Source organism: Stegodyphus dumicola, chromosome X2, assembly GCF_044657685.1.
Source record: "Stegodyphus dumicola isolate Sdum_Otavi_A_Nest chromosome X2, ASM4465768v1".
Classification (NCBI taxonomy): domain Eukaryota; kingdom Metazoa; phylum Arthropoda; class Arachnida; order Araneae; family Eresidae; genus Stegodyphus; species Stegodyphus dumicola.
This window is the reverse complement of record NC_140781.1, coordinates 157,066,268-157,093,716: the sequence shown is the minus strand read 5'-3', so window position 1 is coordinate 157,093,716 and position 27,449 is coordinate 157,066,268. Positions and strand designations below refer to the sequence as shown.

The 27,449-nt window shown below is 32.5% G+C and overlaps 1 protein-coding gene across 8 annotated transcripts in view; it reads left to right on the top strand.

Annotated features, from left to right (window-relative positions):
• Positions 1–27,449, top strand: part of LOC118188762 (uncharacterized) — an 819,948-nt gene that overhangs the window by 680,531 nt on the left and 111,968 nt on the right. For all 8 annotated transcript variants that reach the window (XM_085809659.1, XM_085809661.1, XM_085809660.1 and 5 more), the window contains one exon: positions 21,487–21,592. In XM_085809659.1, coding sequence (XP_085665785.1) covers positions 21,487–21,592 — 106 coding nt within the window. The remainder of the gene's footprint in view (positions 1–21,486; positions 21,593–27,449) is intronic.

The following is a 27,449-nucleotide window of genomic DNA, read 5'->3' as shown; positions in this document are numbered from 1 at the left end:
GAACGCTTTAAGGCCCACTTCGCTGCCCAACCAGGCTAGTGATTAGCGACGCTGATTGCCGTACCGAAGGCCTCCGAGTTCGAATCCCGGAGAAGGCAGGGGTTTTTGTAAATGTATAGTATCTGCTCGGCATGCGGGCACCCTTAAATATGCGGCTAGCCGAAAGTCCTCTCGAGAAGCTGGCGGTACGAGAAGAGAGGTGAGAGACCCTTGGGGCCGTTTCCCCCAGCGTGCGCTCCATCAAAACTGGGGGGCGGAACTGAGCAAAGTCGTACTGTTACCTGTACGGTGCTCAAGATGCTTGTCAATGACAGGCGCAATCTTTTACTCCTTGACACGATGAATTTCGTGGGTTTCATCTGATGTTACTGTCAGACAAGTGAGATAAGTCACAACAACAAGGCAGACTCTTCTAACTTATTTACTAAGTCCTTAGTTCAGACGTTTAGATAAAATGCTCAGTGATCTTTATCCATTAACAGGCTAATCATATGCATCTCATAATATTAAAAGTGTAATGTATACTGAAATGCAAACATATATCATATAGTATAATTCGCTCTCTGCTGCACATATCTAGAGTGCAATCTTTAGAACTGTCTCAGCGACTGAAAATCATAGGTTAGTTTATAAAATGTAGCAAGGGAGAGGAGAATTTTATCGGGTAGCCAGAACATATATCTTTCCAGATGGATGTGCCTGTGCTCATTTCGTTTTTGAATAACTTTCTTAAGTACGCAGTCAGAGGATGCGGCAGTTTGAAAATTATTATAGCAGTTAAAAATTTTTATAACTGCTATAGGTAACAGTGTCAAAGGCGGAAGAATACATGAAGATTTCTCGGAAATCTTTTCAAAATGAAATTGGCAGATGTCGTTTCATGTGATGGTTTAGCAATTAAGTAGTATAATAAATAATAATAATAAAAAAAAAATAAGTGTGCTATTTAATGCTGCTACGAAAGTAAATTGTTATTCTGCAAATTTCTGTTACATCTGTTACTTGATTGCTTTTGATAATATGCATTGCCACCGAAATCTTTGTAATAGCGTGCCTCCTCCATTCTCTTGCTAGGCTTACTGTTAAACAAGCATTTGTACTTTTATAATAGAGGATACGTTTCTGTAGATTCTGTAGGGGTTTTAGCCAAGATCTAGCAATAACTTCCTTCTTATAACTTTCCCCTGAGTGGCTAAATAGTAAGATTTTCTGGCGAGATTTTCTTCCTTACTTCAACACTATCACTTTTTGGGTGGGGGCTGATAGGAAATTAGGGTCACACTAAATTCAATGTATTAACAAAAAACCTCCTAGATACTTTCCACGTGTAATTTCTCATCTCTTGGAAGTTAGAGCTATCACCTATAGAAATTAGAGTGAATCTTCCTTAAATTTCAATATCTGTAGACACAGCAATCTTCGACTGCCAGCTTTCTGTCAGTTGGCTGCGAACTGTTGCGGATGTTCTTTAATTGATGTCACAAAATATAAAGCGGCTAAATTTATTTTATTTTTTCCTTTAGCAGATATGAACCAATGTATTTTTTATATTAAAGTTGAAACGAAACATTTAAATTCTTTTATAGATGTTTGAAGCAAACGCAGCTTCCAGAAATTAGAATAAATATTTGCTGCTAAAGATTTGAAATTAAAAAAGCTATCGCATCGAGTTTTACAAAAGGCCTTCATGTCTTCGATGAACATCTAGCCTTTTAAATGATACTTTTTATACAATATAGTTTAATACCGTTGTCAATAGAAATCTTTTTAGCTTATGTCTTTAAATCTTTTCATTACCTTTCAATGCTCGAGGCCCCACCATGAAAACTGAGGTAAAGCTTATACAGATAGCTCTTGCGTGCTTTGATTTAATTAAATAATCCAGTGCAGTAAATGAAAGTTTTCAATGCAAATTTCATTGTTTTAACTTTCTCATTCTTGTAATTTAACGTTATTCCTGAAATATAGATTTTACACTGAGAGAAAGGCTAAGCTGATTTCGTAAACAATATTTTCAAATCCCACAAATTCAGTATAAGAGATTTTTACTCAGTACCAGAGCATAATGCCGTTTAAGGCAAGTCGCTCTTAATAAAACTCGCTTTCTTGTAGCTTAACAAACCACAGCGCAAATTTTAATTACCTACACTTTTAAAGACTAGGTATTGTCGCTTTATGAAACTAAATTCCCAAAATACGTAGGCAAAATAACATCTATTTTTTTCGTTAGTGATGAAGACAATACATTAAAAAATGGAACTGATGACTTCTATAACACCGCCCAGAATCATCATAGTTCGCACCAGGTGCGAACGAAACATTTACTATTGAGTTCGAAGGCCCTCTAACGACAAATGTGACACAATTCCTTCTTGGAGAAAAGTGGGGGTTAGACTACCACGCCTATCCTATAGAAGAGTTTCTAGCTGGTAGTGAGGGGATGAAGATATAGGGGCTTCCAAGAAAGGTTGAAAGGTTATACGGAAAGCAGATGGTAAAATCTTTGCCTGTATTCTCCATTTTAAGGATACACGGGTCTACCTTAGGGGATGAAAAAGTCTGCAATTAAATCCTTGCCTTGCGTTCTGCAGAGGAAAGATCCATTTTTCTCTTTTTTACCATATAATAAAAAGTTTAAAGAAAAATTAATAAAGTATTAACAATAAGAACTGTAATAATAAATAATAATAAAAGGGTGGGTTTTTTTATACGTATGAGAAGAAACAATTGAAACAACTACTATATCATGTATGTAAATATCTGTCCGTGTGTGTGTGTGTGTATGCACATTTACATATACATTACTTGCGTGCGCTTATACTCAGTACTGGGGAGGGACTTGAAGATACAAAATTTAACATTTTATAAGGTACTTGTTGAGCAAAATCCAGTTAGGAAAATATCAATTAAAATGCAAAACTTTCCGTATCTTCGCGTGCAAAATGTAGTAAGATAAATGTAACTGAAATTTTCTTGGGAGCTCAAAGCTAATAACTAGCCCGTTTTACTCTATACGGAACCATTAATGACTGAATAAATTAATTTTGTTTCGTAGCCGCTCCTTTAAAGTTTTAGGAAATTTTTATATTTAATTTGAATCGGAAATATTCGCTGGAAAATTATCTGGAAAGCATAACTTACAAAAGCCTAGTTAACACTTTTTTAATAGAGCATTTTGATCAGTCAGGACCCTATAAAGGCATTTTTCTTTCAGTGTTGCTCTGTTTTTATTCATGACAATTTTCTGACTGCTTTTATTATGAGTTCTTTCGGATCACTTCCTTTTTCCTTAATCTATAATGTTATTGCAGCCGAAGAGTGCACCAGTATGTTGTCTGACTGCTACAACCGGATTACAGATTTAAAAAGCATTCTGTTATTCAGAGGTTTATGACTATAAAGATTTTGAGGACTCTAGTATATATTAATACTGTTGAAACAGTTAAAAGAAAACAGATTTTACAAAGATATTAATGTACTGGCATGAAGCTTTAAGCAAACGCATTTTTGATTATGCAAATAAATCTCCAAATACACATTCTCAGACGCCTATAAAATGCTGATAGTAATGTAATTAAATAAGCCCGGATAATAAGGTGGCCTTGAAGTCAAACAGTGCAAAAACATTTACGCCCATTGCATAAGTTACATTATGCGTGACTTATTTACAGTAAAACTTAGATAGAAAATAGAGAGACCAGTTTCCCAGGTAAAGGTAAGTTTCACATACACAAATATCGAATTGTAATTCGGATCTACCTTTTGAATACGAATGCTAACCTTTCAAGGGATTAAAAAAAAGTACGGTTATACAGTGTAAATGACCGTACTAGAAGGAGATAGATTACAGAAAGATTAGATAACAGAAAATGTGATAAATTCAGAATGCTAATTAATTTGAAAAAGGCTTCAGGAGCAAAAAGCTCTCGTGATTTTATGTAATTTCGTCAAATTGTTCATTTCACACTTGTACTAAAACCTGAATATCTGCTTGTGATATTCAGAATGCAACTCATGTAAACAGATGCAGTAAAATTTGTAGATTATGATGTTACAGGAAGTATGAATAAAAGTAAAAACAAACGGCAGGATTACTAAACGGCATGTTCTTGTTCTTTCGCCGAGTACTTCATCATCACCCGGAAGGAATGCAGCAGTTGTTGTTTTCTATGGATTGTAACTAAAGTAGCTGATGATCCTTAAACCAAACATTTAAGAAGAAAATTATTGGCACGCTTCGCCTCAATCAAGGAAAAAAATCTTTCGGCAAACACGTAGTTTTATTTAATTACTTGAAAATCTTCATGATTCATCACTTACAAAAATAACGTTTGACATCTCTTCTGATGCAAATTTTGAACCTAAGTTCATATGATTAATCGTATTATTTAATGATGCCTGAATTTAATCGTAATAAATAAAGACGAAGAAAATTTATCATGGTAACCAGGTAGAATTTAAAATCATAAGAATCTAGCAAATGAAAAAAAAAAAAAAAAAAAAAAGTAGCCCCCCCCTCCAAAAAAAGTACAACTCTACATATAAATTACAATGATCAATTTATATGAAGTTTATTATTCAATATAATGTGACCATTAATAACTGAATTTATAGGCGAGACAGACAGGTTTTTATAAAAAAAAACGTTAGGATTTCCATACTGGTTTGAATATAAGATGATGTATTCTACTTAAATTTGTTTTTCTGAAAGCCGTACCTTGAGATATTTAATCACTTATCATTATGTTCAAAGAAAGTTATTTAGTTTTACTTGGGATAATAGTCAAACTGGAAAAGGAAACGCTAGTTTAAAATTTAAAGTCTGGTAGAAAAGTAACCTTAGTTAATGTAGATTTTGAGTAAAATTCTATCGATTTCGAGGGCGATCAGAAAAGAAGGATCTGTGTCTTATCGCCCTCATGTTTGATAGAGTTTTAGTCAAAAATTTACGCCAGACTAAAGTTACTTTTCGGGGCATGGTATTTAGATCATTAGCCCTCTTTCTTGTAGAACAACTTCAACAGTTTTAAGTTCTCATATGTGAGGCTATGTTATATACCAGCCTTTTTAGTTTTATTCATGAAACGCCTTTAAATGGGCAGAATAGTGTAATATGTAAGGCTGTTTTCTTAAATTCGAGGCAATAAAATAATGTTTATTACAAAGCTTTAAATTGATGCAGATCGACCCTAAAATTCGTTACCCTGTTTCCAACCCACAACCAAGATATTTTTTATTCTCTTTGTAAACTGACAATATGGAATACTCATACACCCCGGAACGTAGGGAAGCTGCAACACTGTTTCGATCCTTCATATTTGTGGAGGGACGACATGTGTTTCTGGATCATGAAGGAAGGAGTTCTGCCTCAGTGATTGCAGCTGGTTAGTACAATGCCTGCAAAACGTAGGCACTTAGTGGGCTTAGAAGAAGAGGGAAGCTTCGGCGGCTGCTTCCCTTAAATTTTTTGGCCTTTTCAAGATGAAAGAAGTTTTGGTGACATTTTCTAAAGCATCATTTTCCAGTTATAAGAAGAAAGGAAAAGTAAAATATTTATGTGCTATACCATTTTACATAGATACTAACAGAGTCTGCAGAGTTTTAGGATTAAATTTTTGCATTTCCAAAACTTCATAGACATAATGAAATTTTTAAACGCTCTCAGGGAAGCTGCCGGTCACAAATATTTCGCAGTCGCGGAAGCATTTTTTGCTTCTTAACGTAAAATGTAATCTAACAGCGCTATTCGAAGAACGTTGCAAGAATTCGAAGAACGTTGCAAGAATTCGGGTAACTGTTATGAGAAAATGGAAGAGTATTCAACAGCCGACTTCAGCAAAGGTATCCGAAAGCTTCATGAGCATGCCAGGAGATTTACTGTTATACCATCAAAAGAAATGTAAGAAATGGCTAAGCGGTTAAAGTATTGCTTTTTTTTATTCTTGAATTTTTTTTTTATTTTTTTTATTTATTAAATTAGTAAGAAAACTATAGTCGCACCGGTTTTACAGGAAATATTCAATAGTGTAGTAGGAAGTAACTCGTAGTGAGTACCTGTAAAAGTGTTTTCTAATAGTGTATTTATTAATCATATACGTTCTGTAATGCTGTAATATTTTCCTCTTAATCAATTTTTATGCTTTTTATTCAAATAAAAAAGCACATAGGCTTTGAGGTTGAAATCCTGAAGATAATTTAACTAAAATATCTGTAAAAATTTGCTTCTGTCCTGGATTTAATCTAGAACCTCTCGATGTGTATATCTCTACTATAGTGATATTTAAGCTGTAACTTTCTTAACTTTTACTTCCAGGACCGAAAACTATTACATCTTGAATTTTAAAACGAATAATGCTTCAATAACTTTTCGTTTTTAAAAAATTTTAAAAAAAACTCTCTCTCTCTTCAGGAAATTTATATCGATATATATCTCGATCTAGCTGAGACTCTAAGAATACATACCGATTTATGAAGTAGGGATCTATGCCAAAGTAGCGAAAGAGTTCAAGAAATACATTTGAAAATACTAAAATTAAATAACTTCTTCACATTAAAGATTGTATCTAGAATGAACTGTGAAACGAATGATGCTTCTAATAACTTAAAAAAAAAAAAAAAAAAAAAAAAAAAGGTCTCTGCCTTCTCAGTCCTCAGTTGCTTGTAAAGAAACTCCTCATCCGTACATTAAAATAACGCATCAAAAATAAAGATAAGTGTAACCTATAAAGGCGAGTAATAATATTTATCTCTAGCAGAAATACATACTCCATTTGCCTGATAAGAATATTTTTTATGACAAGTACTGTCTGCTACTTTTTTTGAGGGGGGTTACATATTTCAAAACCTAAAAGGTACTGGTTGGTTTCTAATTTAACTAATTTTAGATTGGGGGGGATGAAGAAACCCTGAAATTGCGCTTGCTTATAAATAGGCATGAGTCTTATGCTCTAATTCCCGATAATCCTTTCTTTTTTGCTGAAGAGAGATAACACTGTTATTTATCAGAGATAACTTTCCCGTTATATTATATTGTTTAACACCAGTTGACTTACTAAGCCCTTGAATTATTTTCTAATCATCAGTAAACGACTTTTTCTTTCCTCGTTCTTTTTGACATTTATTAGGTGTTTTAGTTTTTAGTTAGGCTACTTTAGAAGTGTTTTTGTTTTGTTTTGTTTTTTAGTATGTGTGTGTGTAATCTTTTATTTTCCTTGCTATTTTTGCCTATGTTTTAAAATACAGCAAATTTTTATCGTAATATATCACAATTTTTTCTTTTAAATTATATATACTGCAAATATTTGAATATGTTTTAAACGTTTATTTGGTGAGTTATATGAAAATCTGAAGCATTATTCATCAAAATTAACGCTTTAATAATCTGCTCCTTGTATCTTCAGCTAGTCGAAAGGGCTCTTGCAATATCTGTAAGGTTGCTCATATTTATTGAAGTAGTTGCTTAAAAATTGTTGAAATAATGTTAAAAAAATCTTCAAAAGAAGGCTTTAAAATGCATATTTAAATGGCTATCAGAAATCGATGTTTTTTAATGAACATAAACAAATGCAGGATACATATACAGAGAGGGGAAGTGTTTCGTCGTGAATAAAGTTTTCAATGTAAACTGACTTGAACTGACGTTGCACTTGTTGAAAACCATGCAGCTGCTACCCTATCTGTGCTTTCGCTGTTGTGGGTATAAGCAAGGGAAGTTAAATTATGTCTGACGGCTTTTATGTGTTTCCTTATATTCAGTTAAAACAAACAATTATTTCTTTCGTCTAGCCACCGCAAACGAATTGGAGTGTAGTACTTCATTGTTAGCTTTAAATAAATATTTAGAAAACACAAATCTAGTTATAATGGCCTTTGTGTTATTAGTTTTGATTGTTTCCGTGCATAACTTTTTATAAATCTTCTTCTTTTTGACACAATTAAAAAGGTTTTAGAGAAGTAATTCCTGTTTTCGCGAAAAGGCTTGTCTCTGTCAGCAGGCTGAGATGGATGCCATGTTTCTTAAATTAAAAAAACAGTTACATCCTCAGTGAGCAATCTAAAAGAATTTAAGTACCGATAAAGAAACTTTTGTTAGATATAGATAGAGATATAATTTTTATAGTATATAAATAATTGCCCAAACAATTCTTTTGCGTAACTTTGTAACGTTATACGTTCGTCCAAACAGTTATCTTAGCGTACATCAGTAATATTTTAAACTTTTATATTTTAAACTTAAAGACATCATGGCTTTTTGTTTCCTAAACTCATTAGGGACCAAGCTGATAAGATCGTTAAATATTGGTAGTCTGGCCGGGATTCAAATGCCGATAAACGGGCTGGCTACATTGGCGTTTTCGTGGTTTTCCTCTCATATAACGTAAATTTAGGCCAGTTCCCATTAGGAAGTCCTCCACGAAGGCATCTCTTTCAGTATGAAGACAACTCTAGTGCGCTTTGCTATAATTTAATATGTCTGCTATAACTATATTGCTCTTTCAGTCATTCAGAAAAACACATCAAGACACTGAAAGTCTATGTTAACACTTGTCTTCTGCGAACGCATCTAGAATGTCTATGAATACTCCGAAAGCTATACTATTGAGTGTTAAAAGAAATGTATATAAAACGCTTAAACATTCACCTGTTTAAACTGTTTTCTTCAAATATAGACTTTTTTTGAATTAAGCCATTAACTCCAAAAATGCGGTTTAATTTCTATTCAATATTTTCAGTCTGTATTGGAAAAGATAATCATCTGAAGCACATACACTATTATTAATTGCATGAAAATTTATGTCCTCCTTTAACTATAATTTGACTCCTTTAACTATGATTATCACTAATTCTTTCTCTTTTATTTATATTCAATTTAAAATTAAAAATAGAGATTCTGTTTTAAAAACTCCTAGCTGAAAAATTAATGTTTTTTTAAAGCCAATGTTCCAAACAGTATAATTATTTATACGTATACGTTTAGATATTACAAGGTGCAATTTTATAAAGCGGTGCAATTATTAACCTATTTACTTTATTAATTTGTATATCAGTATTTCTAGCAAACAGCGATTAGTCGAACGAGAAAACTCTTTCTGTTTTACTCATACTTTCCAGTCAGCGGAAGGATAGAAAGGAAAAAAAAAAAAAAAAAAAAGGTTTTTCAGTCAAAGAGATATAATTAGATAATGCTTCTGCAATTATGCTAATAAAGTGATTAAAATATGCATAGTGCCGCATATTAAAAAATTATCTTTTGTTTTCTTTGGGTAGGTTAGCTTCCATCACAATGGCTTTATCGCCATTTGGCGTGAGGATGCTTCTTTTTATGTTATCTCTTTGAAAGCAATTTGAATTTTTTCATCCGTTCGGAAATTTTAAGGAATTGCTAAGTAAGATTCCTTGCGTGCCGGAGTTTTACTGCATTTATGTCTGTTTAATCTGCCTACCAAAATTTTATTAATATCTCTAGGCAAGGAAATTATTAGAGATATTTTTTTTTTTTCTTTAATGCTGAGCTTCTGCTGGATGTTGAACAGATCAAATGAAAAAGAAACTTTTCTCAGAATGGCATCCATTAAAAGGAAACAAGTCCATAAATGTGATTTATAAGTGTAGTGTGAATCTCTTAATTTTAAATGAGGAAATTCACTTCTCAAAGAGGGTATTCGATAAAAATATGCTATGAATAACAAAAATGAGTCAAATTTTGTATATTATTGGCATTTTGTTATCGAGGAATTGTGTTAAATCCAAGTCTCTTATTTTTTGTGCAAAGATTGAAAAGCTAATTTTATTCATGTTATATTTTAATGGAATCCATTAAAAACATCAGATGTGTTTATTCACTTTATTTTATTCGTAATTATTGTCAATAATATAGAATAAATTCGTGATTATTGTCCTTTGTGACGCACTCGTACAAAGATGTAGTGAATGTCTACTTTTTATTGACACATCATCTTCTCGTTTAAACTAATATTTCAGCGTCATTTCCCAAACTAAAGAAATTTATTCTGTGTTAAATCCAGACAAATGCGCGAGCGATATGAGTTTCCCAATATTTTGACCGAATGTAATGTGAATACGACACAGTTTCCTTTAGAAATTCTTCCACGAAGGCCTCCCTCCGCAGATATTACCTAATCCCTTAATCAGTTAACCTAATCCAACCGGGGGTTGTGCTATCAAAACTGTAGCAGGTAGAGTAATTTAAACCTTCGGCGTCCGTTCCTTTTTATGAGAGAAGTGCAGGTTATTTTTGCTTTTTTTTATGCTTTATAGTTATGTTAGTATGTGAATGAGAAACACGTCAATACAAAAATCACTCAATGTGGCCACAATATAAAGACTCTCTGCTATATCTTACTGTTAGCTCTGATCGAGGAATCATAATGAATCGTAACAAAATAAGAATTCAGATTTAACTTGATGCTTCTGTTTACGTTTAAGATCTTCTAACGTAAAAATAATGTTCTGATACGTCTAAAATTCCCTAGTATAAAAGTAGGATGGATTGGATATGTTAGATAATGATATTAGGCTATCGGTTTTCGGGAAAGCGTGCCTTAGTGGAGGCCCTTCTAAGAGAAATTGACTTGAATTCACGTTAACCATGGCGAAAACTCCCATGTAGCCAGTCCTTTAAACTCGGACGGAAATATCAGTGTTTAGAGATCATATCCTTTCGGTCGTTTGTGGGTCGCTTGTGGATTAGATTATTTAAATTATAGAAACATGGAGGAAGTTTAAAATTGGGCAAAACAGCAATTTTAGGTTTTGAATAAAACTCTGCCGATGTCGAAGAGTGATCAGACAGAAGTCCCTCTTCTACAAGAGCAAAAATAGTCAGAACTGTTTTGTTTATGATGAAAAGGACTTTGTCGATAGAGTTTTATTTAAAATCTACACTAAAATAAGATTGTTGCTTTGCATAATTTTAAATTTTGGATTGGGATGTTTCTCCCTTAGTCTGATAGAGGAAGCTACTAGCTTTCTTATGGGAAGCTTTTTGGGGAAATGTTCAAAGGCGATTTGATGCACATTTTTATTAAATGTAAACACGTAGAAGAAAACATTTCAACTAATTCATATTACATATTGAAAGAAAATTTTCTCGTTCAAAATACCAGTAACTTAACGTCAACAAGCTGATCAATCATATCTTCAATTCTTTTGGTTAATTTAACTGTATGATCTTTAATTATTTCTTCTAAATTTTCATGCGTTATTTATTGAAACTCGTTAATCGCACATTTTGATAAGTTAAATATTACAATACATTTATTAATATCGGTTGCAGTTTTTTTTTTTTTTTTTTTTTTTTTTTTTGCAACCGACTTCAGAGTAAATCTAAAACAGGGTTTCATTATTGTGTAAAACTCTGCTTTTACCGTACCATACAACAGCCCTTAAAATTATGCATGGTATCTCTTCATCAAAACTCATCAATGTCATGCTTGGTTCCCATCTTTTTAAAAGACCGAAGGGAAAAGCATATTTTGGAATGCATTCATACAGCCTATTTTTGACAAGTTGATACTGATGATTCGATCCTTTAAATTGATAAAATAATTTGTCTAAAACATTTTTATACGTAAATCTGCAATCATCAAAAACATAAGTTGTGTAATGGAGTTTTTAAAGATACATATCTTCATAAATGAGGCCTCAGTTTTAAACGAATGGGAAATGAAGCTAAAACATATATTTTTATCAGTGTTGTCAAAACACATGCAGTGCTATCAGTTACTCTTTCTGGTAAAAAATGGTTTTAAAATACTTTGCTTAAAGAAAAGAACGAAACAATGGAGAACTGTTTTTTTACGTATAATTTGGTATAAATACTCTCCTTTTAATATTGGCCAATTGCATCGTTATCAGTTGTTTCACTATAAACTAAAGGCAAGTTGCTTTAGCAGCTGATGGTCGACTGATAGGGTCAGATTTTAAAAGTTAAATCTTTTTTTCTTTTTCGGAAATAAATTATCCAGAATTAACTGCGGTTTTAACCGATTGAAACAGCTGGATCGTTAAAATAGGTTCAAGGATCAAAACCTTTAGCTCAGATGTAGAATCAAAACTAAAAAGATTTAAAAGAACATTTTTACGCAAGGATTTATTTGAAAATCCCAAGCTTTCGAAACTAGTTGGAGACTGAGGACTGACTGATTTATTTGGATTAAGGCAAAACTATACGAATATTCTTCTGCCAGGAACTTATCCCTTGATTGCAATGTACCTCTGTCGAGGCTTTAGACATTTATCCATTGGTAGATCTAAAACAAAGAACTTACAGCGAAAGTTAGTAAACTGGTGTGTTAACTGAAACATACGTTATATAAGGGAAAATGGTTTTAAAATACTTTGCTTAAAGAAAAGAACGAAACAATGGAGAACTGTTTTTTTACGTATAATTTGGTATAAATACTCTCCTTTTAATATTGGCCAATTGCATCGTTATCAGTTGTTTCACTATAAACTAAAGGCAAGTTGCTTTAGCAGCTGATGGTCGACTGATAGGGTCAGATTTTAAAAGTTAAATCTTTTTTTCTTTTTCGGAAATAAATTATCCAGAATTAACTGCGGTTTTAACCGATTGAAACAGCTGGATCGTTAAAACAGGTTCAAGGATCAAAACCTTTAGCTCAGATGTAGAATCAAAACTAAAAAGATTTAAAAGAACATTTTTACGCAAGGATTTATTTGAAAATCCCAAGCTTTCGAAACTAGTTGGAGACTGAGGACTGACTGATTTATTTGGATTAAGGCAAAACTATACGAATATTCTTCTGCCAGGAACTTATCCCTTGATTGCAATGTACCTCTGTCGAGGCTTTAGACATTTATCCATTGGTAGATCTAAAACAAAGAACTTACAGCGAAAGTTAGTAAACTGGTGTGTTAACTGAAACATACGTTATATAAGGGAAAATGGTTTTAAAATACTTTGCTTAAAGAAAAGAACGAAACAATGGAGAACTGTTTTTTTACGTATAATTTGGTATAAATACTCTCCTTTTAATATTGGCCAATTGCATCGTTATCAGTTGTTTCACTATAAACTAAAGGCAAGTTGCTTTAGCAGCTGATGGTCGACTGATAGGGTCAGATTTTAAAAGTTAAATCTTTTTTTCTTTTTCGGAAATAAATTATCCAGAATTAACTGCGGTTTTAACCGATTGAAACAGCTGGATCGTTAAAACAGGTTCAAGGATCAAAACCTTTAGCTCAGATGTAGAATCAAAACTAAAAAGATTTAAAAGAACATTTTTACGCAAGGATTTATTTGAAAATCCCAAGCTTTCGAAACTAGTTGGAGACTGAGGACTGACTGATTTATTTGGATTAAGGCAAAACTATACGAATATTCTTCTGCCAGGAACTTATCCCTTGATTGCAATGTACCTCTGTCGAGGCTTTAGACATTTATCCATTGGTAGATCTAAAACAAAGAACTTACAGCGAAAGTTAGTAAACTGGTGTGTTAACTGAAACATACGTTATATAAGGGAAAATGGTTTTAAAATACTTTGCTTAAAGAAAAGAACGAAACAATGGAGAACTGTTTTTTTACGTATAATTTGGTATAAATACTCTCCTTTTAATATTGGCCAATTGCATCGTTATCAGTTGTTTCACTATAAACTAAAGGCAAGTTGCTTTAGCAGCTGATGGTCGACTGATAGGGTCAGATTTTAAAAGTTAAATCTTTTTTTCTTTTTCGGAAATAAATTATCCAGAATTAACTGCGGTTTTAACCGATTGAAACAGCTGGATCGTTAAAACAGGTTCAAGGATCAAAACCTTTAGCTCAGATGTAGAATCAAAACTAAAAAGATTTAAAAGAACATTTTTACGCAAGGATTTATTTGAAAATCCCAAGCTTTCGAAACTAGTTGGAGACTGAGGACTGACTGATTTATTTGGATTAAGGCAAAACTATACGAATATTCTTCTGCCAGGAACTTATCCCTTGATTGCAATGTACCTCTGTCGAGGCTTTAGACATTTATCCATTGGTAGATCTAAAACAAAGAACTTACAGCGAAAGTTAGTAAACTGGTGTGTTAACTGAAACATACGTTATATAAGGGAAAATGGTTTTAAAATACTTTGCTTAAAGAAAAGAACGAAACAATGGAGAACTGTTTTTTTACGTATAATTTGGTATAAATACTCTCCTTTTAATATTGGCCAATTGCATCGTTATCAGTTGTTTCACTATAAACTAAAGGCAAGTTGCTTTAGCAGCTGATGGTCGACTGATAGGGTCAGATTTTAAAATTTAAATCTTTTTTTCTTTTTCGGAAATAAATTATCCAGAATTAACTGCGGTTTTAACCGATTGAACAGCTGGATCGTTAAAACAGGTTCAAGGATCAAAACCTTTAGCTCAGATGTAGAATCAAAACTAAAAAGATTTAAAAGAACATTTTTACGCAAGGATTTTTTTGAAAATCCCAAGCTTTCGAAACTAGTTGGAGACTGAGGACTGACTGATTTATTTGGATTAAGGCAAAACTATACGAATATTCTTCTGCCAGGAACTTATCCCTTGATTGCAATGTACCTCTGTCGAGGCTTTAGACATTTATCCATTGGTAGATCTAAAACAAAGAACTTACAGCGAAAGTTAGTAAACTGGTGTGTTAACTGAAACATACGTTATATAAGGGAAAATGGTTTTAAAATACTTTGCTTAAAGAAAAGAACGAAACAATGGAGAACTGTTTTTTTACGTATAATTTGGTATAAATACTCTCCTTTTAATATTGGCCAATTGCATCGTTATCAGTTGTTTCACTATAAACTAAAGGCAAGTTGCTTTAGCAGCTGATGGTCGACTGATAGGGTCAGATTTTAAAAGTTAAATCTTTTTTTCTTTTTCGGAAATAAATTATCCAGAATTAACTGCGGTTTTAACCGATTGAAACAGCTGGATCGTTAAAACAGGTTCAAGGATCAAAACCTTTAGCTCAGATGTAGAATCAAAACTAAAAAGATTTAAAAGAACATTTTTACGCAAGGATTTATTTGAAAATCCCAAGCTTTCGAAACTAGTTGGAGACTGAGGACTGACTGATTTATTTGGATTAAGGCAAAACTATACGAATATTCTTCTGCCAGGAACTTATCCCTTGATTGCAATGTACCTCTGTCGAGGCTTTAGACATTTATCCATTGGTAGATCTAAAACAAAGAACTTACAGCGAAAGTTAGTAAACTGGTGTGTTAACTGAAACATACGTTATATAAGGGAAAATGGTTTTAAAATACTTTGCTTAAAGAAAAGAACGAAACAATGGAGAACTGTTTTTTTACGTATAATTTGGTATAAATACTCTCCTTTTAATATTGGCCAATTGCATCGTTATCAGTTGTTTCACTATAAACTAAAGGCAAGTTGCTTTAGCAGCTGATGGTCGACTGATAGGGTCAGATTTTAAAATTTAAATCTTTTTTTCTTTTTCGGAAATAAATTATCCAGAATTAACTGCGGTTTTAACCGATTGAACAGCTGGATCGTTAAAACAGGTTCAAGGATCAGATCGTTAAAACAGATTTAGCTCAGATGTAGAATCAAAACTAAAAAGATTTAAAAGAACATTTTTACGCAAGGATTTTTTTGAAAATCCCAAGCTTTCGAAACTAGTTGGAGACTGAGGACTGACTGATTTATTTGGATTAAGGCAAAACTATACGAATATTCTTCTTAGGAACTTATCCCTTGATTGCAATGTACCTCTGTCGAGGCTTTAGACATTTATCCATTGGTAGATCTAAAACAAAGAACTTACAGCGAAAGTTAGTAAACCGGTGTGTTAACTGAAACATACGTTATATAAGGGAAACATCAGTTATTGGCCTACGTAAAATAATCACGTTGCGATGAGCGAATAAGGTTCAGGCTGTCGGAAAAAGATGCATAAATGAAGTGCTTTACAAAATATTTGCCAACGTATCTAATAACTGTTTACCTGCGCATAATAGCCATTTTGAATATAAATTATTATTTATCTCTCTGTTACGTGTAGTGAAAACGCGTCTCATAAACTGAGTGGCAGAATACAATCTCACGGAATACTGTGTTTTAATTTGAATTTTTTCTCAAAATCGCTGTTTGTCTGTGACAGTTATTCAAATCATTTCATCTTTTGAGATTCATTAGAATGTTACCCAGTGTATGTATCATTCTTAAGAAATGAATTAACGAAAATGTGTTGATGCATTATTCTCAAATCCATATTTGAGAATAATGTATTTACACATTATTATACACAGAGGTAATTTTTCAATACATTCCTATTCGGTAATGTATATTTTTGCCATATAGATTATTTATCAATATATTATATTGGATTAAGCGTTATGGATATTGGTATCTTTTTAAACTAGAATGTAAGAAATGAAATAATTGGAAAAAGCAATACCTTTTCCTTGGGAAAAGGAGGAACGAGTTTTAATCGAGTGATAATGAAAACAAAATGGTGCTTTTGAATGTTGATAATTCAAATATGATACTATAGTTATATTTGCATCCACATTATGTATAAATGCCTTGAAATTTGCTGAATAAAAAATGCATTTTTTACACAAATGAATAAGTTATTGCCTCTGATTTTGATAGTAGATAATAATTCCAATGTTTCTGAATAAATTAATTAGAGTGATCATATAGATATTTGATCAAAATTATCTTAAAAAATGGAATTCTAAAAAAATTTTTACAACCTTACCTATATGTTTGTTATGGAAATTACATACACCTTTGTTAAAATTTCATGTAGCTTATAAAATATGTCTGTTAAGTATTCCACGTAGTATTTCTTTGTTTTGTTTTTGCCCATTTAATAATTTCAGCGAAATTTTCCACGTTTCTAAGCTAACTTCTCGAAGGTGTGGCATATGCTAATATCCTTACCCAGTTTGAGTCAATTTTAGTTATTGGTGCCAACGCTTAAATGGAGAGGGAAGGAGGGAGAATCTTTCTCTTTCATTTTTTTGTATTGTAGAGGAAAATGAGGAAATTTAATTTAAATTTTGAGCACAGTCCCTTTTCCTTTTGGGAGAGGGAAGCTGGTTTTAGATTAAAACTGTGTTCTTCCCTTTTTTTCCTGGCTTTAAAGACAATGGATGACGAGAGAATGAGGTTAAGTGTTGTTTATGGGAACTTGGCGGGTTAATAAAGGAGGAGAAGGGAAGTAAAATAATATAAAAAAAAAAAAACACCCTAGAAAATGGTGGTAAATCGCAAGTTTGGTAATGCAGTAGTATTGTTTGCCGGCATACGCTCCATTCTTAGTGAAGGCCAGCCACTGGAATGTTACACCCAAAGCGACGGGATCATCACAACATCGTGCATCGGTATACATGAGGAATTTTTGTTCTAAAGAAGAGTTGAATTCTTTCCTTTCTTTCCTCGGATATGTGGTGTGCGAAATGAAATTGAAATAAGACTCTGGCTTCATTTCGTTTTATTTTTTCTGAATCTGGTTTAGTGATCTTGAAGATGATTTGTGCAGGCAGACTGTTGAATAATGGGGATGTGTTTTTGTAGACTTTCGTGGCAGCATTGTAGCCAGGTATTGTTAAGAGGTGGAGGTTTTTCGTGTCACGCGCATTGACAAAAAAGAAAAGGAAAAAAATCGTAATGTGGTGTTTATATGAACATTACCGGGATCTTCATTTCCTTTGTGTCCTCCTTTTTACTGCTGTTTTTATTAAAAGAAACTGACCGGGCTACTTCATCAAAATCATGTTCAATGTGCGAGAAGGCGGGGAGCTACCGGGCAGATACTTGAGCTCATTTTTATTTATGCGGTTTCCATCCTTTTACACACCAACCTCTACTATTCAATTGTAAATGCATCCATCTGTATGAAGGCCTATGTTTAATTTTAAAAAAAGTATAAAATTGAATAAATCTTATAGCCTATAATAAAAAAGGCTGAAAATAAATTGAAAAACAAATGCTTCTTGTCAAAGCATCGTGGTCTTTTGTTCGCATTAAATAGAAATAAAAATAAATAAATAATTTTTAAAAAAATATATAAGCTTTTATTTAAAACGCATAAAAATTAACTAAAAGGAGATACATAATTTATCTCGTAATTCCTTTAGAGCAAGAGATTAAATAATACAAAACTCATCTGCAATTTTTTATCACGAATAATAAAAGCATGGGGTAATTTATAAAGATATTCGCTCACACAAAAATATTGACCTGGATTATTTATAAAGATACTGACCTGGATAAATTTATAAAGATATTGGCTTATACTTATGACAGTACATTCTGATTAATAGATTTCGTTATCTGGGCGTTCACGGTTTAATTATTCATGATATAAAACTGTAAAACATAAATTTAGACAACTTCAAGAATTGTGATTTTTTTTAAATGAGGATGAGCTCATTTTCATTTGCATAAAATGTTCGAAATTCATTAATATGCCTATAGGCCCGAAGAGTTCCCCAATCAAAGCTTTATTGCACTGGAACTAATGCAGTTCTCTATGCTACCCTAATCAAAGATTTATTGCATTTGAAATGATAGTGCATTGATGATTTTATTCATTAAATTAAAATTAATCCCATTAGTAGCCTGTAAAGAATTTTCTAGGTTATTAATGGAAAAATACTTTGTTTGCTTTTTATTTTTTTTCAAAAAATTAACTTTGTTTCTGTCATATGCATAAATTTGTGCTGATGGCTAGGCCTTGCGGTGATTTGTTAGATTCAGTATATTGTCACGAAATGAATATTAAATTGTATGAAAAGCCTGTTGAAGTTATACTTTCGTTCTGTCACCTAGAATTTTCAAATAACTGCTATTCCCCTGCTGTATAATGCTCCTATTGCAGTGATTTGTTTATTTCATTGTTCAAAGCACCGTTGGGCTTATCATCATTCTGAAGACAGACATCTAATTTTCCCTCTGCTTCGTTTTTATAAGTGATTACAGACTTTCCCTATTTGAACTGAAAAGTTGTGTTCGTTTGTGAAGCCATTTCAAATTAAGCTTGCTGTCAATTTATTTAATTTTTTAATGTTTTCGTTGACACAAAAGGATAAAATACTAGTTTAGTACATACATTCTAGGAGCTGTTATATTAGTTTAGATGAATTTGTATGATATGTTTATTGGCTTATAATACATGTAATGCATTGTTAAGTCATGAAATATATCATAAGCATTCATCTCCTATAATTCAATAACAATTGCAGCAGTGTTATGCTTTCTATGCTTTCTTTCTTAACGCAAGAAATTTGTATATCGCAGCATTATACTAATTAGTTATTTTCTTGTAAGCCTTTTTCACCAAAAAACTAGAAAAGTAACTGGTCACGCGAAAACGTCGAGTTGCTATTGCATGATGGGATTCTCTTAAAACTACATCGTCAATAAAATTTCTTTTAATTACTTTGAAAAATATGCTCCTTTTTGCTACATAACTTACTGTGGATTTGCCGTACAGACAAAATGCAATTCTATTATCTGACTGCCTGTGCTACCATTTAATCCGCATAATTGGAATTCTATAAACTTAATCAAGAGTTGATATTTAATTGCAGAAAATACTGAACGACAGAACTGCGCATAAGTTGCAGTAAAAATTTTTTTTTTTAAATTGAATCTCAGACAACTATGCCTTTTTTAATTGTACATCTTTGCCGATCTACGGAAATATAATTCACAATTGAGGATCCATTAATTCATTACTTTCGGACTACTTATAATCCTTTACAAAGTTGTCATTTATGTTTTTATTTATTTACGTTCTCATCTATTTTCCATGGAAAGTTAGTTATTCCTCTGTATTTATTTGATAATTTTCCAAATATTTTTTCCCCTTCTTAAATTAAATTTCTATGAATTTCGAAACTATTAATCCTTTTCGGAAAGCATTAGTTAATTTTTTAGAACTGAATTATTAGAAAGAAATATAAATTTAATAATGAAAAAAATTATTCTTATTTTAATTTAAATATCTATTCCACATTACTCAGAGGGATTAATAAAATTAATCTAATTTTTAAATTTTCAGTGCAAGATTCAATCGCAGAGATAATGGAATATGCCATAAGGAGTTCGAATCCTTCCAGGATTTAACACAGCAGGTCCCTTTGCGCTATGCGTATTCTTATTATATTACTACAAGCTTTATTCAATAGTGATAAAAGCAGAAATACAAAGTCAGTTTTTTGACTTCTTTTTTTAAATAGCTTTCAGTTCTAGACAGAAAAGCTGTGTTAACGCAATGCAGTACTGCTTACTTTTTGCGAGGAGAACAAAAATAAATAAATAATAAAAGCACCTTTATTTCTTTTGTTTAAGCTTTTCTTTAGTAAAATTCTTAATTTATGAAAATTTGCTCTGTTTTTATTATGTCATATTTATAACTCTTATTGACAATTAATAGCATATTAAATAATCTTAATAACAATATCTGTAATGCAGGACTAGTAAATAGTTAATTATTTAAAATTTTCGAAACATTTAAAAAAATAACGTAAAGAAGCGTATGGTTTATCACTCAGACAATCAGGCTGCACCACTTCTGAGATCTTTTCGTTTCTCCTCTTTCTTTCGATCAAGTTGTTTAATAAACCTTTGGACAAAAATATGCTTTATCTAGATTAACAAATATATACAAATAAACGTTTGATAACGCAACTAATATAGCCAAAAAAAGCAAGATAAAACTTCCCATATCGCAAACGTCTTTTACATCCTTTATTTGATTATTGTATAAGAATAGCAATTAGGACTGTGAACTGCTTTTCAGAGAATTTGTCTTTGGCTACTTAATATTCATAAAACTGTTCCTTCCTTTTTCTCTTAATAAAAACATTAAGTGTTCTTAAAAGCTAACCTGACCAATGAACCTGATAATATTAAATCAAACGTTCTGTCTAAGCTGAGAGCACTGATTTCGTAAAATTCTGCTTTTATTTATTGCATGCATAGTCGTCGACTGCAGATCATTATCAAGCAAATATTCAGAGTTATCTAAATAATGTACGAAGGCTCTACATTTTTTTTGCACTCAGCAACTGTATTTCTGTACTCTGTAGCGTGTTTTTGTTCCCTCCCTCACTCAGGCTGACCAGTGGTCGAGCGGATAAATCTAAGAAACACTGGTAATTCTCCCGAGGTTTGTTTCTAGTAGTTGAAACGAAATGACTGCTTGAGCTTTCGTAGTTTTTCTCAATGTGACATATATTATTTCTCACAGATTCAATTTCGTGTAGAATTTCAGCTACAAAGGTATCCTTAAACCTAGACAAAATAGCCTTAGAGTACTTTGTCCATAGTCGCATGATCTAATCCAGTCTAATCTTTGCATTCTACAGTTTAAAAAAATAATGGGCAGCATTGACTGAATCTCATGTGTTAATCTCTTCACTAAAGTAATATTTGAAATTATATGAATGTTCAATTGAAGATATACATTTATAATACTGTTTCTCTTTTCTCTTTTGTAGACACTAGCAGCAGTGCAGATGAACATTCCCCAATCTCAATGGATATGATCCACAGAACAGGCTCTTCAGCTTATCTTTCCTTACAAAGGATAAAGCAAGCCTCACTGTGAGTATACTGTTAAGTTTTGATTTACCTTTTGAAGAATTTTGAAGATTATTATTTCGAATGATATTTCTTATGAATTTTAAATATCAGAATAGCGAAAATTTAATGAAAAATAAATGAACAAGGATATCAGTCTTATTAAAACAGCTTCAGTAATCTTTAATATAACAAAATATTTCATTGTGATGCCGTTAACGAATCAGATTTTATCTGTAGATTATCTGAGAAAGATATCTAGACCTTAATAGTAGAAGGCAGCATTTTATTTAACTAAGAGAAGACTGCATGTGGTTCATTATAAAAGGATTAAAAAAAATTTTCTGCGATATTTTAATTGCATTCAGTAATTAGATAAGGAAACAAAAGCATTTATTTACTATTTAGCAGGGATGAAACTAAAAACGTAGAATCTTGAGCAGTAAACTAGTTACCAAATTTCTTACAACTGCCTTATGTATTTAATGAAATCTTAATTAAGCCCCAACGGATTTTTTGCAGTTAACCATAATTTTATTTAATCTTTTAAGAGTGTATATACATCTGCCGGTGACTTGACTTAATTCGCAATAATGTAAGTGCACAAAAGCCGTAACATTCAAGCTGAAACTTACCAATTAGAAATAAGAAATCTGTAAGCAATTCTCTCTTTCCCAATCCGTAAGTCTCGCATTCAAACAATGTTTGTGTGATTAATTTGTAAAATATTGTTGTGTAAATAATAGATATGTAATAAATACTGCAGTTCAGTAATTCACATATTCGACTTGCATAAAATTCAAATTAAGTAAAGTTTTACAGACCGCATTATTTACATAACTTGGGGGGAAACTTTATTTATGTCATACGTGAAAAATGTTAAATTTCAACAATAATTATTTCCCTTATAATTAAGCTATATTATTAGCATGTAACCATAGATGTTCAAGAATATTTTTTCGTGCATGAAAAGGTGGTTCCCCCCCCGTCAAATGACAACTCCTTAATATTATCTCGTGAAACGTCAATCAACACATAGCAAAACAATTCCTTGTCTTGAGATCGAATAATCGTTTTATAGTTTTAGGTTTTTAAAGTAACTTGTTCAGTCTAGAAAACAATGGCTGCATTTATTTTAAATGATTTTATTAGATTTTTCTGTTAATAAATTCAGCATAATACTTCACCCATGATCAAATGCACTTCGTATCTACAAGATCTATATGTAATATGGAATAGGAACATTAAATATATATCCTGCCTGCGAAAAGGCACGTAGCACCGACGGGAAAAAAGAAGTATCCATCAAGTAGACGCTTTATCTTTAGGATAACGGGTCAAATTACTACAAAAGTGCACTTTGCGACAGGTTAATTTCAACTCTAAATTATGAATGCATTAATCAGTATTAGTGTTGTGATCTTTCGATTAGTGCATCAGGTGAAAGTGGTTTTCTCAAAGTGGTATTTTTATCCCCAAATCCTGTTTTCCAAATGAATAATCGTTTTCTTGTAGTCTTCTATTTAGAAAAGCATCATAGTTTAATAATTAATAGTTTAATAATTATTTTTATAAACTCAGGAAAATATCAGTTAAGATTTCATCGGGTTGGCTTAAGTCATGTTCATTGGTTCATTGCGAAGTCAAACTAACATGTGAAATATTAGTACATTTTATCAGAAAAATATGTATTGGAAAAGGTCACCATTTTCGAAAATGTATAAATTTTAACCCTTCTATCATACATACGGTTCGGAAAACTGTGTGACTGTGAGTGAGTATAACTGTTATCCTGGAACCACTGATAGTGGTCCCTGGATCAGCTCTTGACCACTGACGACAAAGCAAACTGCGTACAAAGGATTTGCTTAATTTTCCCCATATATAACTTTAATACAAGCCACATTCCCTTTGAAAATTTTCCCCAAAAGTAACCACGAGTAATCGCTTTTGTCTGTTTTGCCGTAATTAATAACGAATTTAAAACATGCACGAATTTCGCGTAGGCAAATTTGTTTATCAGGGCGTAATTGGAGACTAAATTATTTCAGGAAATTAAGATATATAAAAATTAGAGTAGGGAAACCGTAACTTAAAAAGATTTGAATTTGTGATATGGCATGAAATAAATAACACTATTATATAAAAATAATATTTGTTCTTGAGAGAAATAAATGACAATTCATAGGTTTCAGCTGCCTGACGTACAACAGAAAAATTTGCTAGCAAAATTTTAATTTTTAGCTAAGTATCCAGTTCAAAAACAGTTTTGTAGAAAGGAGGCACACGTGCGTATATGGAAAAGGAGAAACTACCTCAGTTTTCAAAACAGCAGGAACTTCAGAATCAGCGAGTTAAAGCAACAAAACTGGCATTAGAAATTTAATTGAATCAACCCCTCTTCCCTGATGATGATTTTACTTGGCTTTTCATTTCTTTGCGAACAAGAATTTGTTTCTGATTGACCTTGAATTTTGCAATATGGGGCAGGGGGAAAGCCCAGTAAAGCATCTAATATACAAAATGTTTTTAAATTTAGAAGCAGATTAGCCTCGCATAATTCAAAGTGAAGAAGTTTAATTCTGCATCACAATGTTTTCTTTGCCAATCAATAAAATGTTAAATATTTTAAAAAATTTTCATGAAAATTCTCTCGCTTTAACATTTATAATTTTCTTAAATTTATTTATTTGGGCATTTAAAATATATAAATTATTAATTTTCAAACTCTGAATAATATCGCACTTTTAATTTTATTCCTCTCGAATCTAAAACTTATCTAACTTAGAAGACCGCAGATATTTCTAATTCAAGTTTTTGGAGCATTTGGAATTAAATATACAAGCGCTTAAGAAACGCAAGTACTTAACTGTAAAGATTCTCATTTTTGACCCTTGATTTTTCGCAATGCATCAGTGATTGTTGTCTTTTGCACCTGGAATGTTTGGAGGAATCAATGTTGAGGAGCAAAATTAATTAGCTTTCGTTTCCTGATACCTTGGATCATTAAAACGTTGGTAACTGTTCTAGAAGAATACTTCGCTAGTTTCCGAAAGGCGTGGGAGTGTACAATCCTTTCACGCATTTTTTTCACTCTATTCTCCTTGTTCTTTTACAATTAGGATGCGCTCGACTTCTTTGATCCGTTGACCACGGCGTCGACGAACTTTGCTATCTTGGTCAAAGGCGCTTCAGAAGCATTGTTCTGCTCAGCAACGTTGACCAACGTTTTGGCCCACTTGGTATTACTCAATCTTTCCTCCGCGCAGTGCCATGAACATCTCTTCCCATTGTGTCTTGGGAAGGGATGAGATTCAGTTTTCCCGTGGCTATTTGAGCAAGTGGGGGTGGGAGAAAATGTTGCTACTCGTGAACTGTGTCACTTGTTAAAAGACAGTTGCGCTGTTTCGGAAGTATTCGTATTTATATGAATTGTTTCGTGAGTGTGTTGGAGGAAAACAATTATTGTAATGGCCGTCTCCCTTGATTTTGAAATTTTCTCTCAACCTTCAAAAGCAAGTTAATTCTAGACTAGGGAGGGAAAACCTTTTTTTTGAATTTGGGGCCACTTTCTAAAGGAAGTGTCTGCTAGTTGTAGAATATCCATATCCTTCATAGGGGGAAGTTTTCGTAAAAGGTGTATTTATTGCGAAATTAATTGAGAATTCTGAGGAACTCTGCAATTTCTGTGAATTTCAAAACTGAGCTGAATTGGATAGACCTTGTTTAGTCTTTTGCGCCTGCCTGTATGTTCTGAGATGCTGATTAGTGAAACAACCTGCGTCTAACAATGAAACTTGTAACCCAAATGCAGTTTCAAGAAACAACATTTTTCATTCGAGTATTTATAGATTCTTCCTAGATGTTTTCTTAATTCTACTCTTTAAGTGATCTTTCGAAAAGGTTATTACTTAATTTTATTCGTTAATTTTTAAAACAAAAATCACGAACTTAAGTATTTTTCTAGAGTTTTCTGTCAGAGAAACTTAACATTCCTGATCCAAAGCAATTTTAGTTATTGCCTAAAGCAAATGTGTATGTAATATGCAGTAACATCCCTCTGCACGTCATAAAAGAACAAAAGATGTTACCCTGTGCAAAAAAAAGAAAAAAAAAACAGTCTTTTTAAAAGATAAGCTGAAATTCGAACAAACGGAAAACTAGCCAAATTTTAATTTTTAAAGCGAGAAAAACTTGGCTTTTCGATGGGAAATGACTATTAGAAGAAAATACAGAAACTTATATTATACTGAATATAACTACCGAGTCTTATCAGTTAGAGACGGAACGAATCGTAAAAAGTTCCCGAATATCTTGCATCGTTCGTTCATGTTTTTTTAAGAAAATGAAAACGAAATTAGGTATAGGCAACACATAATTGAAACTTATGTTCATCAACTCAACATAATTTGGACAAAAAATACTTTGAGTAACAGGTCGAATGTTTATATTTTCCCGGAAACTTTGTAAATGAAAGTAAGTGTTAAAAAGGACAGGACTGTTTGAAAAATTAACATAAATAAATCCTAACCATGGGAGGCTAAATTCTCTCCAGAAATTTAAGAAAAAAATTATTAAACCATTTTAAAAGTTCATAGCACATTTAAGTGTATACGAGTCAGTTTCCCTTAGGAAGTTCTCCACGAAGGCATCCCTGCCCTTAAGCAGATAACCCTCGAATGCTTTGCCATAATTAAATAAACAAAACCACAAAACATGAATCACTAAATACTTTTAGGGTTGCTAAAACAAAAGGTTAAAAAGGATTTTTAGACTCTACTAAATGGAATACCCAAACGGAGTGGTATTCAGGGACGCCATGAGGTTGTAAAGACATTAAGTATTCTGGAAGCAGGAAAGATGAAAAATTAACAACGCCTTCGCCGGGAATCGAACCGCGAACCTCTGGAATACCGGCCCAGCGTGCAGAACCACTACACCCCGAAGGCACGGTAGGGAAGTGGGAGAAATACCTTATAAGGTCACACTGGGGATCCAGCAGATACCACTGATTGCAACAATAGTGTTATTTATTTATTTATTTTTTAATGAACTCTGCCACGGGATATCAGTAAAACTAATATTTCTAATGCTTTCAATTAAAGCTTTAACAATTATGAGATACGTTTGCAAAAATTCGAATGACGAATAAAGTCCGAAATTTCGAGTTTTCGAATCTCGAACCTTTATCCAAATTCACGAGATTTGTCTGTGCCATACCCTAATTTAGTTATCTGTAGGACAAACCGTAATTTGAATTTTCTTGTAAATGCGATTTTATATTCACTATGGATGCCCTTCCTGCAGTTGAATATCATATGGACAATTACAGAAGATGGAAATAGACGTTTAATTAATTAGGTTTGCTGTGTAGAACGAACTAGCTCATTACGCAGTCCTGGGAGTAGAAGTAACTGACGTTTCTGGACAAACAATATTCCGTAATGCTAGGATATTACGCCTGAAGGACAACATATTATTATAAAGCGATAAAAATAACAGCGCGTGCTTGTTTGTTGTCCCCCTTGTTTTCCCCATCAAGTTTGATTTCCCGTACAAGAGATATACTGAGAGCTATCTGTCGTTAGAAACTCAAGCGAAATGATGTTACGTTTCAGCCTATCTACTGACAGCAGTCGGAAACATGATTTGAAAAATGATATTGCACTTGCAACAGGTTAAAGGATTTACATAAATAAAAAATTCCAAATGCGGTAGAAATATGGCTTTCACAAGCTGTTGGTTTGTTTTTTGTGATGACACCGGAATGTTCCTGGGCTACAACACCATTTCCTAAGCAGGGTTATTAGGAAAACATGTTTTTTAAGAAGATTAAGAAAGTGATTTCTTTTAAGCTAGCCGAGATAATCCTGTTGCGTCT